The 12,737-nt window shown below is 35.8% G+C and overlaps 2 protein-coding genes across 2 annotated transcripts; one reads left to right on the top strand and one right to left on the bottom strand.

Moving 5' to 3' along the window:
* The first annotated feature begins 1,541 nt into the window (after window positions 1–1,541).
* Window positions 1,542–2,480, top strand: LOC132642103 (dirigent protein 22-like). The gene has a single exon (XM_060359379.1). The coding sequence runs from the start codon at window positions 1,690–1,692 to the stop codon at window positions 2,260–2,262; it is 573 nt and encodes a 190-aa protein (XP_060215362.1). The 5' UTR covers window positions 1,542–1,689; the 3' UTR covers window positions 2,263–2,480.
* A 2,286-nt stretch (window positions 2,481–4,766) lies between these two features.
* On the bottom strand, window positions 4,767–11,468 carry LOC132642094 (3-dehydrosphinganine reductase TSC10A-like). Its single transcript, XM_060359375.1, has 3 exons — window positions 10,847–11,468; window positions 6,935–7,082; window positions 4,767–5,326 (listed from the first exon to the last, which is right to left on the bottom strand). The coding sequence occupies exons 1-3, from the start codon at window positions 11,381–11,383 to the stop codon at window positions 5,034–5,036; spliced, it is 978 nt and encodes a 325-aa protein (XP_060215358.1). The 5' UTR covers window positions 11,384–11,468; the 3' UTR covers window positions 4,767–5,033.
* Between the last annotated feature and the right edge of the window lie 1,269 nt (window positions 11,469–12,737).

Here is a 12,737-nt window from a genome sequence, read left to right as displayed (position 1 = left end):
TTGCTCAAAGGTTTAAAAAATTACGTCAAATTTTTGTATGAAAGTTGTATGTAAAATGTATGAAATGTTTATGTGTGAGCAAAATTTTTAATATAGTTTTCATACACAAAATTGTGAGCGAAAACTTTAAGCCTTGAATATTGTATGAAAGTTGTTACAATGTTGATGTAGTTGTATTAATTTTTCAGAAACCTAATATGAACTTTATATACGAAAAATGTGAATGAAATTCTAAGTCTTGAGCGAGATATACACATTTCATACGTTTTTCATACACAAAATTTGAGCGAACTTTTTAAGCCTTGAGCAAGATATACACATTTCATACACAAAAATTTGAGCGATTATTTTAAGTCTTGAATATTGCATCAAAGTTGTATACAATGTTGTTGTAGTTGTATTAATTTTACAGAAATCTAACATGAACTTTATACACGAAAATGTGAGCGAAATTCTAAGCTTTGAGGGAGATACAAATTTCATGTTGTTTTCATACACACAATTTTGAGTGGATTTTTTAAGCCTTGAACGAGATATACACATTTCATACACTAAATTTTGAGCGAAAACATTTCATACATTTTTCATATACTAAATTTTGAGCGAACTTTTTAAGCCTTGAGCGCGATATACACATTTCATACATAAACTTTTGAACGAAAAAATAATTTTTAATTTTTTTTTTTTTTTAAAGTATGTTTTGTATAGGATTTGTAATGTTATGTTTTGTAATAGAAAACTATCGCCACGTTTCGTAAATATTTCTCCTTAATATGTATATATACGTACTTTATCTTAAACGTTCAACACCCCCACCCCCACCAAAAGAGATAAGGAAAAGAATTAGACTATTAGCTAAATCAAAAAATCCCTTACCTGTTTTGAAGTAACATTTACCTCAAAGGGAATATAGATTATGGAAAAACGCAAGAAAAAACAAATTTTAGCAGCATTTTGCCCTTGAACTATTTGAAATGAGGCAGTTTTATCCTCCATTTAAAGTTTATGACAAGTTAAAGATTTGAGTAAAAACTCATATTGAAGATTATGAGATTACTTTGACTATTTTAAATTGTAAGTTTTATACAATGTCACTTTTATGTTTTATATAAAGTTCAATTACCAACTTTAATTTTTCAACTAAAATTTATTCTACTGTTTCTTTTCAAAACTATTATACCGGCCCTCGACTAACTTGGGATGACTTTAAGTTACAATAAGTAGCGTACAAAAGTTGCAACACGCTTATAATAACTAAAATTTGAATAATTAATAAGATTTAGACCTTCCTTAATTGCAAACAAATTAGGTCGAAATCTTGCTCGTAGCAAGACAAGTAGTACAATAGAAGTTTTCATTATCCCGAGTGTCATGGGACCATGGTGGACAACATCCACTTGAAGCAAAACACACATGCATTATTATTGGTAGCAAAAGCGAAAGGCAACATCTAAGCGTCGAATTTACTTCAACTCAAAACCAAATACTTTTATTTTATATATCCTTCTTTCACATCAAACAAACTTAATATCCAAAGGTCCACATCCCACTATGTAAGAACATCAATAAGAGCTACAGCATCAACATCTTCACCAACAAAATAATAATCACTATGCTCTAAAATTACCCCTATAAAATCTCCCTCTAGCTCTTTTAACAAACTAAACTTAATTTCTTACTTCTAGAAAAATGGCTTCTTTGGGTGGTTACACTCTTTGTATTCCCTACTTCATAACCTTCTCAATCCTCTTGACCTCTTTTTCTCATGGAGTTTTTCTTGAAGAAGTCTCTGATATCCTAGCCATTAATTTACGAAGTCAAAAACTGAGCCACCTCCATTTCTACTTTCATGACATCCTCAGTGGAAAAAATCCTTCTTCAATCAAAATCATTTCACCAGGGGGAGATGGAATATATGGTTTTGGAAAGACATTCATCTTTGATGATGCATTAACCGTGGGGCCTAATGCATCATCTAAAGTTATAGGGAGGGCACAAGGTATTTACGCCATAGCTTCGCAGAGTGAACTTGCATTGCTTATGACTCTGAATTTTGAGTTCACGGAAGGCAAGTATAATGGGAGCGGCATAAGCATTCTTGGGAGGAATCCAGTTAAGAAAGATGTTAGGGAGATGCCTATTGTGGGAGGCACTGGGCTGTTTAGGTTTGCTAGAGGTTATGCTTTGGCACATACTTTTTGGTATGATGTCAAGAGAGGAGATGCTATTGTGGAATACAATGTCTTTGTTCAACACTATTGAAGTATTTCATCAAGTGTTTGTGGCTGATTAGAAGCTATAGTTAGAAGGATTTGTGACCATTTATTAGTGCTTATAAAGTAGTAGTCCCAGCCCCAGGCACAATTACTTTCTCTTTTTCATTTTTAATTATTCCATCCCTGGCAAGCTATTGATTTCTTTTTACTTTTTCTGAATGTTCTAAATTAATGTTTTCTTTGAATTAAAGAGTTCTGCTACTACTTAATGTTTTATTTGAATTAAAGAGTTCTGCTACTACTTGAGCCACCCAAAAAAAAAAAAAGGATTATGTGTCATTTGGAAGAGGGCACAAGCCTGAAGTTCGAACATCACAGTTCAAACTTTAGGACGCTCTGTTCTGATGTTTAATTTGTGAAGTTCAAACATCAGAACACACTTCTGGAAGTCATGGGAAAACTGGCTGAAAAGTTGCAACTTAGAACATATAAGTAGAACCTTTAGGAGCCGTTTGTACATGATTTGAAACCATGGTTTGAAACTAAATCATGTTTGGACATGTAATTTGAATATCTTAAGTTGTATCTTCTCTTATAGATATAAAACCCCATAAGTTGTGAGAACTATTAAAACATTTTCAATTCTTATACAATCTTATCAAATGAGCAAGTCATAGTTCATAACAAAATCAATACGCTACTAAAAGGCCTTTCTAAAAAATACAACATCAATTGATCAAACTTTAGTTCAATAAAAACAAAAAATTTAACATGAATAGTAATGAGGTTGGTAGACATAAATAAAGGTTGGTAGACATAAATATCTACCAACTTATGAGTCCCTTTTTACAAAATATAAACTTATGGGTCAAATTTTATATTTAAAATTTTTGAAACCATGATTTCAAACCCAAATCATCCAAAAAGTTTGAAATCATGAGATGAAATGCATGTCCAAACGCTGGGTTCATCTCATGGTTTCAAACCGTAATTTCAAACCGCATATCCAAACGCCTACTTAGTTTCTTTCATTCTTGAGAATAAAATATTCACAGGTTACAGAATTCTACTGAAGAGTTCCTAGCTTCACCAAAAGTTTCTTACTCCCCTATCCAACAGTCTCCAGGTAGTACGACAACTTAGCAAAACTTCTGAAAACCGGGATACCAACCTGTAACTTAGTGATGTGGAGTAGTATTTAAACCAATTGTACAGGCCGTAAGCCCATATACGAACAAGCTCTTCAGGAGAAGTGGAATGTTCACCGGGCAATTCGCAGAATTGCCCTTTTTTTTGTGGTGGTCTTTAGATTTTGACCCTCATATTTGAAATCTTTAAATTTTGCCCTTCGGTTAAAACCCATGAGTTTCAGGTTCGAACACCACTCAGTCAAAAATTTAAAAAAAATTCACAAAGCAGAGTTTAAATTTCGCTATGCCCCCACCGGCACACACTTATTAAGGAATTACTAAAGTTATGCCGGACCCAACATACTTATGCCTTATGGGCAGACTTGGCATAAGTATGCCGGATCCGGCATAACTTTGATAATTCTTTCACAAGTTTATATCGGATCCGGCATACTTATGGGCAAACTTTTAGTTAAGCCTTAACTAAAAGTCTTTTTCTAGTTATGCCCTATGGGGTAGACTTTTAGTTAAGGCATAACTAAAAGTATGCCCATAAGGCATAACTTTTCCTTAAGACATAGACTTTGTTTTATAAGCCAAATTTGGTTAGTTCAAACTCCGCATATTGTCAACCAAATTGAATTTAACATCAGCAAAGCAATAACGCTGGGAGTAGTGCATCGTAGGATGTGTCAATTTGCACAACTTGGTAAGTGCAAATACTGACAGACAGAGGTACATTTGCAGCATTTTTAGACCTGAATATGTATTAAGATACATTTAGTTAGAACAGAACATCCACATTCTTTATTGGTTTGTTATGATTTATTGGTCTGGTCCCATTAAAAGTTTGTCCATAAATATGACTGACCCGGCATAAACTTGTTAATGAATTATCGAAGTTATGCCGGACCCGGCATAAACTTGTTAATAAATTACCAAAGTTATGCTGAACCCGACATACTTATGTCAAGTCTGCCCATAAGGCAGAGTATGCCGGGTCCAGCATAACTTTGATAATTCCTTAACAAGTGTATGCCGGGTCCGGCATACACGCGACCCAAATCTTGCCTTGCAATTTTTTTTTAATTTATGCTTGAGGAAGGTTCGAACCCAGAACCTCATGATTTCTGCGTGAACGCTCAAGGTTGCAACGTAAAGGGCAAAAATTAAAGACCAGCAATATGAGAGGCATAATTTAAATACCACAAATATGAGGGGCAAAATTTAAAGACCACTCCAAAAGAGGGGCAATCCGCACAAAAAAATGATGTTCACCTGTCTGTAGAAAGCAACTTATTCTAAAGTAAATAATTAACTGACAGTGGTACTGGTACCGGTACCGGTACTGGTACATCAAGTAGCAAAGCTTAGCAATTGATAGGATCACGAGAAATCAATGATCTCCACAAGCACAGTAGATCAGAAAACTTTTCAACAAAGTTGACAAATTAGCCAGCAATACTTGGTAATGGACAAAATCAAAGAGGAACGAGGACTACATAGTTTTAGTTCACTAGCACAAAAGCAATTAAAAATTGGACAACTTAAGGGTACATAAGGCATCATGAAAAAAGTTCAATTTCTGTAATATCTATCATGTAGAAATCCAATTGTTGGATCAAACCAACAATTCTTGACGGAAGTGCCAGAAATTATTTGTTAGACTGTGCTTAGTAGTTACTCCCTATTTCCTTTCTCTAAGGAATTTCTCAATGCTCCCATACCAGTTCCACTGGAAACATAGACCAACAACACGCAATATTCCAGCAGCTATGACTTCGACAAATGCCATCAGGAATGATCTCTGAGGAGATAGACCAGCAGTTGCTATGGAAAGAAAGAATCCCTCAAAGTTGCAGGGGACAATAAAATTTCCTGATTTAACGCCATTCAAAGCTTTCTTTGCAACTTCTTCAGCTTTCATGGCACCAGAAGAAGCTGCTATTATACTAGTCAACTGTGGCCTCCTCCTGTTTTCTGCAATAAGGATCAAACTTCCATAATTATTGTTCAAACAGGAGGAGAAAACGGTATAAGGGTATAACAAAATTATTGCAAATGTAAACTGATTATCAATCAGGTGAGTTCAAGCACCTATCGGATACACTAGACATTGTGCACACGTCTCCAAAGCAAGAGAACTAGGAGTTTCTAAGATTACACTTCAAGTGCTTTGAATTATTGAATACATCACCCACAATGATGCTGATGTCCTCCAAGGTCAATATTAGAGCATGCATATCCCATGCGCACTTGTTCACATTTTTCACTTTTTCTATTCTGCTGGATTAGTAAATAGTGCACCATTAAATAAAATAAAGAAGAGAGCACCAAGCAGGTTCACAAAAAAAAAAATGCAGCTACATGCTATCAGGATTAAATGAGAATAGAGACAAAACTGAGAAACTTAAATATACAAAAATAGAACAGGAAAAGGTATCACAGCCTAAAGATCAGAACAATGGAACTCTAGAACTTGCATAAGCATGTCAACACCTTGACCACTTTCTTTTATAACAAAAAGAAACAGAGACCAAAAATATTAAGCTTCAAACTGTTCTAGACCTGTACTATCCAAATAGACCAAAAGACACAGAAATGCAGCATTCAACATCCTGTCAGGCTCTAGGGACCTCATACCATCTCAAGAAGATAAAAGGCAGAAAGAGACTTTTACATAGCCCATTGAATTACCATAAAAGGTTAAAGCCTTAAAGGATATATATCATGTGCAATACATCATGAGCTACATCTCAATCAACGAAAAACTATTTTCTGGTTCGGTTCCTCCAAACATATAGGACAGATTGGCTAGACATGTCGTGTTATCCCATGCTTACAACTAACAGTTCCAAATAATTGGTTGAAAGGTGCTATCATCATTTTCATTCTCAACTTGCTCGAACCAGACCATTTTGTGCTCTCTGAAGGAAGATAAAGGAAAAAGAAGACTGCAGAAAAAGATATATAACTAACATATCAACTTTAGAATCAGAGCTGGATCCTAGCATTTAGAGTTGGGTATAGCGATATCACATTTTTAATGTTTTTTTTTACATATACGCATGATGCAAGCAGAAAGCAATGCGCATGGTTGCCCATCCCCCAAAACACACACACACAACTGAAGGGCTAGATCTGCTTCTATTCAGAAACAGACTATAATAATCCAGACTTGTTTACTTTGTTGGAAAGAAAGCCCAACGGAAGGCTTATATCTGTAACACAATTAAACAATCACTAGTCTTCAGTCCTGGCGTGATAATTTATTCGTAAAATACAATATAAAGCCTCAGGGGTTGGCCTGGTGGCAATTGGCTTGAGCCTTGGGGTGCTCCCTTTCAAGGTCTCAAGTTCGAAACCCACTGGGTGCAAACAATTTCTGAGGGCTATCGGACTGGGTAAAACCCTGAATTACCCGTGGTGCACTTGCGGGAAACTCCTTGCCGAGGGCCTGTGCACCCCCGGGATTAGTCGGGGCTCAAAGAGCCTCGGACACCCAGTGCTTAATCAAAAAAAAAAAAAAAAAAAACAATATAAAACCAAAACCAGAAGAAACAGAGTAGGATCTATTTCAGGTCCAACCTTCAGCAAATCCAGGAGTTTCAGTGTCGGGGGGAAATATTAGTGACACGTGAATATTTTCACCAATAACTTCCTGCTGCAATGCTTCTGCCAGTCCTTTGAGGCCAAACTTACTGGCTGAATAAGCAGTATAACCATATATGCCAACCTAAGACAAAATAGGACACCAAATAAACCTAATCAGCCAGGAAGAGACAGAAAGATGGTTAAAGTTCATTAATGCAATTGTATGGGAAAAGAATTTTCGTTGATTCTACCATATTTTAGCATCACAGATCAAGCTCCAGTCTTTCAGGTTAAACAACCATTTGAGGGAACATGCCGGTGGTGGCTAAAGACACACATTATCCCTTAATAATGTCGTATTGTAGCATCACAGAAAGCTCCAGTCTTTCAGGTTAAACTACTATTTGAGGAAGCATTGCAGTAGTGGGTCTTTCGGTTATTAGTTTATTGATGAATCCACGTACGTGGATGCATAGAGGGAAACATAATTAGTTATATTGGACAGTTGCGACGATCATCTCTAACTTATTTTTCTCTGTCTTTTTTCCCAAAACTCCTAGACAAAATAACAAATAAAAATTGCTATAGAGATTGGATATCAATCAGAAGTCAGAACAGAAGATGAATAAAGCTCCTGCTGAAAGTGTGTCCCCCATGTGTCGCCCATGCAAACTTAATGAATTGTGTACAAACTAGATGCCCACACTTTTGTCAAAATACCATCCTCAAAGAATAATGAGTTCCAAACTTTAAGTGAGCAAGGAACATAACGAAACTGATTTTTTCTAAATAAAGATGTCAGCTGAAAGACTACTACTCAAAATGCATTTGCTAATAATTCCAGCATGAAAAAGTGAATAGGAAGTGCCTATCTGCATAAACATATGTTGATACCAAAGAAGTTAGTGTTCTCGTAATAGTATTATAGCTCTGAACTTCTTCAGATGCTTCTAGTTTAGAATTTTACAGTAATAGATGGTAAATTAACCTGAGGTGCTAAAACTGAAAGTGTTCATAGGATATTTTACAAAAGCAAATTCCAATATCCTTGGTGGAAGAAGCAAACGGGAAAAGTAAGTAGAGGTTAAATAACCATCCAACATCTCCAAACTCTATATTTAAGAATACAACAACAACAAGAAGATACCCAGTGTAATCCCACAAGTAGGGCCTGGGGAGGAAGGTGTGTACACAGACCTTGCCCCTACCTTGTGAAGGTAGAGAGGTAGTTTCGGATTGATCCATGACTCAAGTAAAGCATTTCAAAGCAAGTTTGAAAAGGAATAAAAACAGTAGTGAAGAAGCGTAAGGAAAAACGTAAGGCAATCAACACGGGAGAAAATCCAACTACCATATTTACAAGTGAGAATATACAGACACACCCACACAAAAATACAAATACATTATATATACACTACATGTATGCGCGTGCACACACATATATGAAAAATAAATTTAGGATATAAAATAAGCATACACAACTTTTCACAAACTCTAAATAAAATAAATAAAAAGAGTCAGCTATGTGGAGAGTTCCAGTAACTGCTAATACAAGACAGCATCCCTGAAAATTACAGCAACTTGTTGTCAGTGGCCAAACTGAATTGGATGTAAAATGAATTGAGTCAATATTCATTTAGCATTCCCCTAATCAGAACTTCCCAGCTTTTCCTCTCTTAGATATATATTTTAGTTTTCCTCCCTCACTGGTCTGACAAAAAAGTAGTTAGAACGTTAAACCTCTTGCAAGGTCTCTTATTCCTCTAAAGCACCTTTCCCTTATACTAAACCACTAGACGATGGGGGCCTGCTTGACCAACGGCCATCATACTATGATCAGTTTATCTCTTTTCGTCATATGAACTTTAAGGTGTATGAAGTTTCATATTTGATTTTTGAACGACAGAGACAACTGCTGCTTAAGTTGCTCGGACTAGGGTACCTGTATCCGATACGGGTACAGACCGAGTGTTGGATTCGGCAAAATTTAAATTTTAAGATTCAGGGGTGCGAATCCAGGTATGGATACGGATGCTGGGATCTGGCTAAGAAAATTCAAATTATAAAAATAGAGCTATAAAGATATTCTAAATTTTGAGAGATATTCTATGAAAACTTAGATGTATATTGTAGAATTCAATCTTTCATTCTCCAAGATGGGCATTCCATTTCCCACGTCTTAAATCTGTTTTATCTTTTATTTTGAGAAATCAAAGTCCCAATTTCCCCCCCAAATTTGTCCATGGACTCCGGTCAAAGTATCCGAAGTTGGTTGACCGAATCCGAAACATATCCCGCACCTGCACCTGCACCCGCCCCCCGCCCCAGTCTCGTGTCAAGACGGGTTCGGCATAAGAAATGAAGAGTCCCCCCACAACTTAGACTGCTGCAACTAAATACTACCAGAACTGGAGTACACATTATAACCCCTCTAAAGCACTATGGTTATTAACCATTTAAATTCAGAGCTCTCTCTCTGAACCCAATCACTTCAACATAAGCGAAAGAGAGTCAACGTTCCATCCAACTGCAATGTTCATGTCTTTGTTAGCCCAGCAATAACCAACGTCCAACACACCTCAAGCTTCATTAAGATATTACAGATGCACAGCTATCATGAATCAACTTTTCTTCAATCTCTTTCCTACAGCTCATAGACTCCATATTTAAGAATCAATAGCACAAATCGTATCTTAACTAGATATATAATAGATCTGCTGAAATTTAGATATTGAGATAGACAGACTTTATAATGCCTTGTTATTCCTCAATCATCTTAGACCGTATGTCACTAATGTTACCTTCATTTCCCAATCTATTTATACCAGGAAACTGAGGTAAAATCTTGGAAAATCAACCCCAAATATAAATATCAATCTCAGACTCTCAGTACAACATCATTTACATTGTGATGAAGTTCAAATTATATTTTGGTTCTGCATATGCACTCAACTTCATGTATCGCGATAGACATATGAGAGGCCAATCTCTATTATAATAAGTCAGGTTAACCTCCCAACATAAATGTACTCTAGAGCAATTTTGCCTTTAATTTCCTTATCTGAAGAATAGTTACTTCTTTTCCTACTTAACTACTCTAGCTGTCACTATGCATTTTTCTTGGACTAACATCTCTAAACTCAACCTCAATTCTAACAGGGCAGATAGCAAAAATGGTTGACGAGACTTAAGTCAAGTTAAGACAAAAGAGTATATTGCAATCAAGCATGTTCAATTACCATCAAGCATGCCCTTGATTTGGTGTAAGCCAAGTTAGTTTTGCAAACAACACATCAGAATACATTAGTGCCTAATCGTCCTTATGTCCAATGGTATACCCACTTAGAGCAGTGCCAGATTATATTACTCTCTGCTTGGTACTCCTTGTGTCCCAATTTATGCGATACTTTTCACTTCCCTAGATTCAAACTGCATTAACTTTACCAACATTTTAAGATGTATTTCTTCACCAAATTAATATGAGAAAAGCTGCAACTTATAGTACTTTTCATGTAGTTTTCAAATATATAAATTTTAATCTTAAAATATGAGTTAATCAAAACCAACTTAGCTTCAAAATTTAGTCAGATTGACTCTCGAAAAGCGAAAAGAACCACATAAATTGGGATGATGGGAGTATAACAGAAAATGTTCGAAAAAAACATTTTTTAGTTTTTGATTACCTTACATGTCAAAAAAAAAAAAGTTCTCCCAAATACTTGCACCAAAATGGGAAAACTGACTCATCTTCCATGGATACTCCTTGTACTATTGGCAAAGTCACTTTTATACCTAATAATTAAACAAATTCCTAAAGTAAATTCAACCTTTAAATCAGTCTTGTATAAGATTAGATCATTACTAGACCCAATTGAAATTGAAACTCAAACCGAACATAAAACATACCTGGCCAGCTTGTGAAGACATAATAGCAATAGATCCAGGTCCACGACCAACTCTATTCTTCATTCCAGGCAAAGCAGCTTTAATCAAATGAAAAGTCCCTGTCAAATTCACATCAATCATAAACTTAATCTCATCAACATCTTGTGTCTCCAATTCCTGAGGCACAAATACACCCTGATTACACACCAACACATCAATGGGTCCCGCTTCTTCAACAGCCTTCTTAACTGCCACGTAGTCTCTGACGTCAGCGCTGAATATTGCCACGTCACGGCCAGTCGATAGTTTAATTGATTCCTTAGCTTCTTCGAGTTTGCAAGTGTTGCGAGCGAGTATTGAGACTTTTGCACCTTCTGAAGCGGCTTGTTGAGCTAGAGCTAAGCCGATTCCGCTTGAGCCGCCGGTGATGAACACGTGGCGGTTTTTGATTGGGACTTTGATTGGGTGTGGTCGGACTATGAAGGCGAGGAAAACTAGGAGGGAAATAGGGAAGAGGATGATGGCGAGAGAGAATATAATTAGGCTTAACTCCGCCATTGACCAACAGTTTCAGAGCTCACAGGTCACAAGAGAAAAGGCCAACGGCGCCTTAACTGTACTCACCGGTTTTCCTTTAATTATTCAAAAACTTATTAAAACGTATTAATAGTTAAATCATATATTTCTCTCTCCCTACTTTTTTTTCCTCAAGTTCCTCTTGTTAAAAAAAAAAAAAAAACATTCTGGTATTGGTGTCGCTCTCGAGTCTCTAAAAGTCGAAAAGACAAACTCAGGCACAAAATTTCTGTAACCACTCTTCTCAAACACTACTAAAAAACTGGTAAAAACCGACGGAAAAAAATCCATGAAAAAAATCAACGGAAAGACCGACGGATTCCGTCGATTTTTTCAATGATTTTTTAAAATCTTTTTTTTTAAGAAAACCCACGAACTGCGTCGATTATTTTTCACACAAAAATGCCCAAAAAAATATAATTATTTTTTATATTATTTTCTAAAATAAACCGATGGAGTCCATCGGTTTTTATTTTTATTTTTATTTTTTTAATAAAAAAACTGACGGAGACGGACTCCGTCGATTTTTAGAGCGAAAAACAGTATAAATTAAATCAATGTAAGTATATGAGCAAAAAATATCAGTGGTCTAGTGGTAAAGCCCTTTAATGCCAAGGAACATACCCGGGTTCGATTCCAAGTTCCTACATTTTATTTTCTTTAATTTTCAAAAAACAAAAAAAAACGACGTGAGACCGTCGATTTTTTTTAATTTTTTTTTTAACAAAATCGACGGACTGGGTCGATTTTCTGTCGATTTTAACCGACGCAGTCCGTCGGTTACGAAAAGCGAGAGAGAACTTGAGGAAAAAAATTGAGGTTAAAGAATGAACTTAAGGAAAAAAAAAGCAGGGAGAAAGAAATATAGGTCTGAGGAATGGTTTAACGATTAATCTCACAAGGTTTATGAGTTTGTACGCTGTTTGTATAAAAAAAATAGACGGAGATCAAATTTGATAAGTTTTTGAATAATTAAAGGACTAAAACCGATAAGTGTATAGTTAAAGGACCATTTTAGACCTACTCCCATAGATAAGGAACTATTTATGGCCTTTTCTCCAGGTCACAACGTCAATGATGATAAAATATTAGGCAGAATACCTGAAAAACAAAATTGGCACGTGAACCGGACAGAAAATGATCAAAATGGTCCTTACTGTAGGGGCGGTCGATTATTTTGGTCCGTCCTATATATACTCCTCGTCTAATTTTAATTGTGTTGTAGTATTAACTTCGCACTATGGGTGTTCACGGTTTTATTAAAAATCGATTCAAATTGAAAATCAAAATCAATCATTATATGAACTAATATTTACTTGAGTTAGATTTGTCTTGG

The sequence above is a fragment of the Lycium barbarum genome, chromosome 1 (assembly GCF_019175385.1).
Source record: "Lycium barbarum isolate Lr01 chromosome 1, ASM1917538v2, whole genome shotgun sequence".
NCBI classification, from domain to species: Eukaryota; Viridiplantae; Streptophyta; class Magnoliopsida; order Solanales; family Solanaceae; genus Lycium; species Lycium barbarum.
The sequence above is the reverse complement of the archived record's forward strand: the minus strand, read 5'-3'. Positions and strand labels throughout refer to the sequence as shown.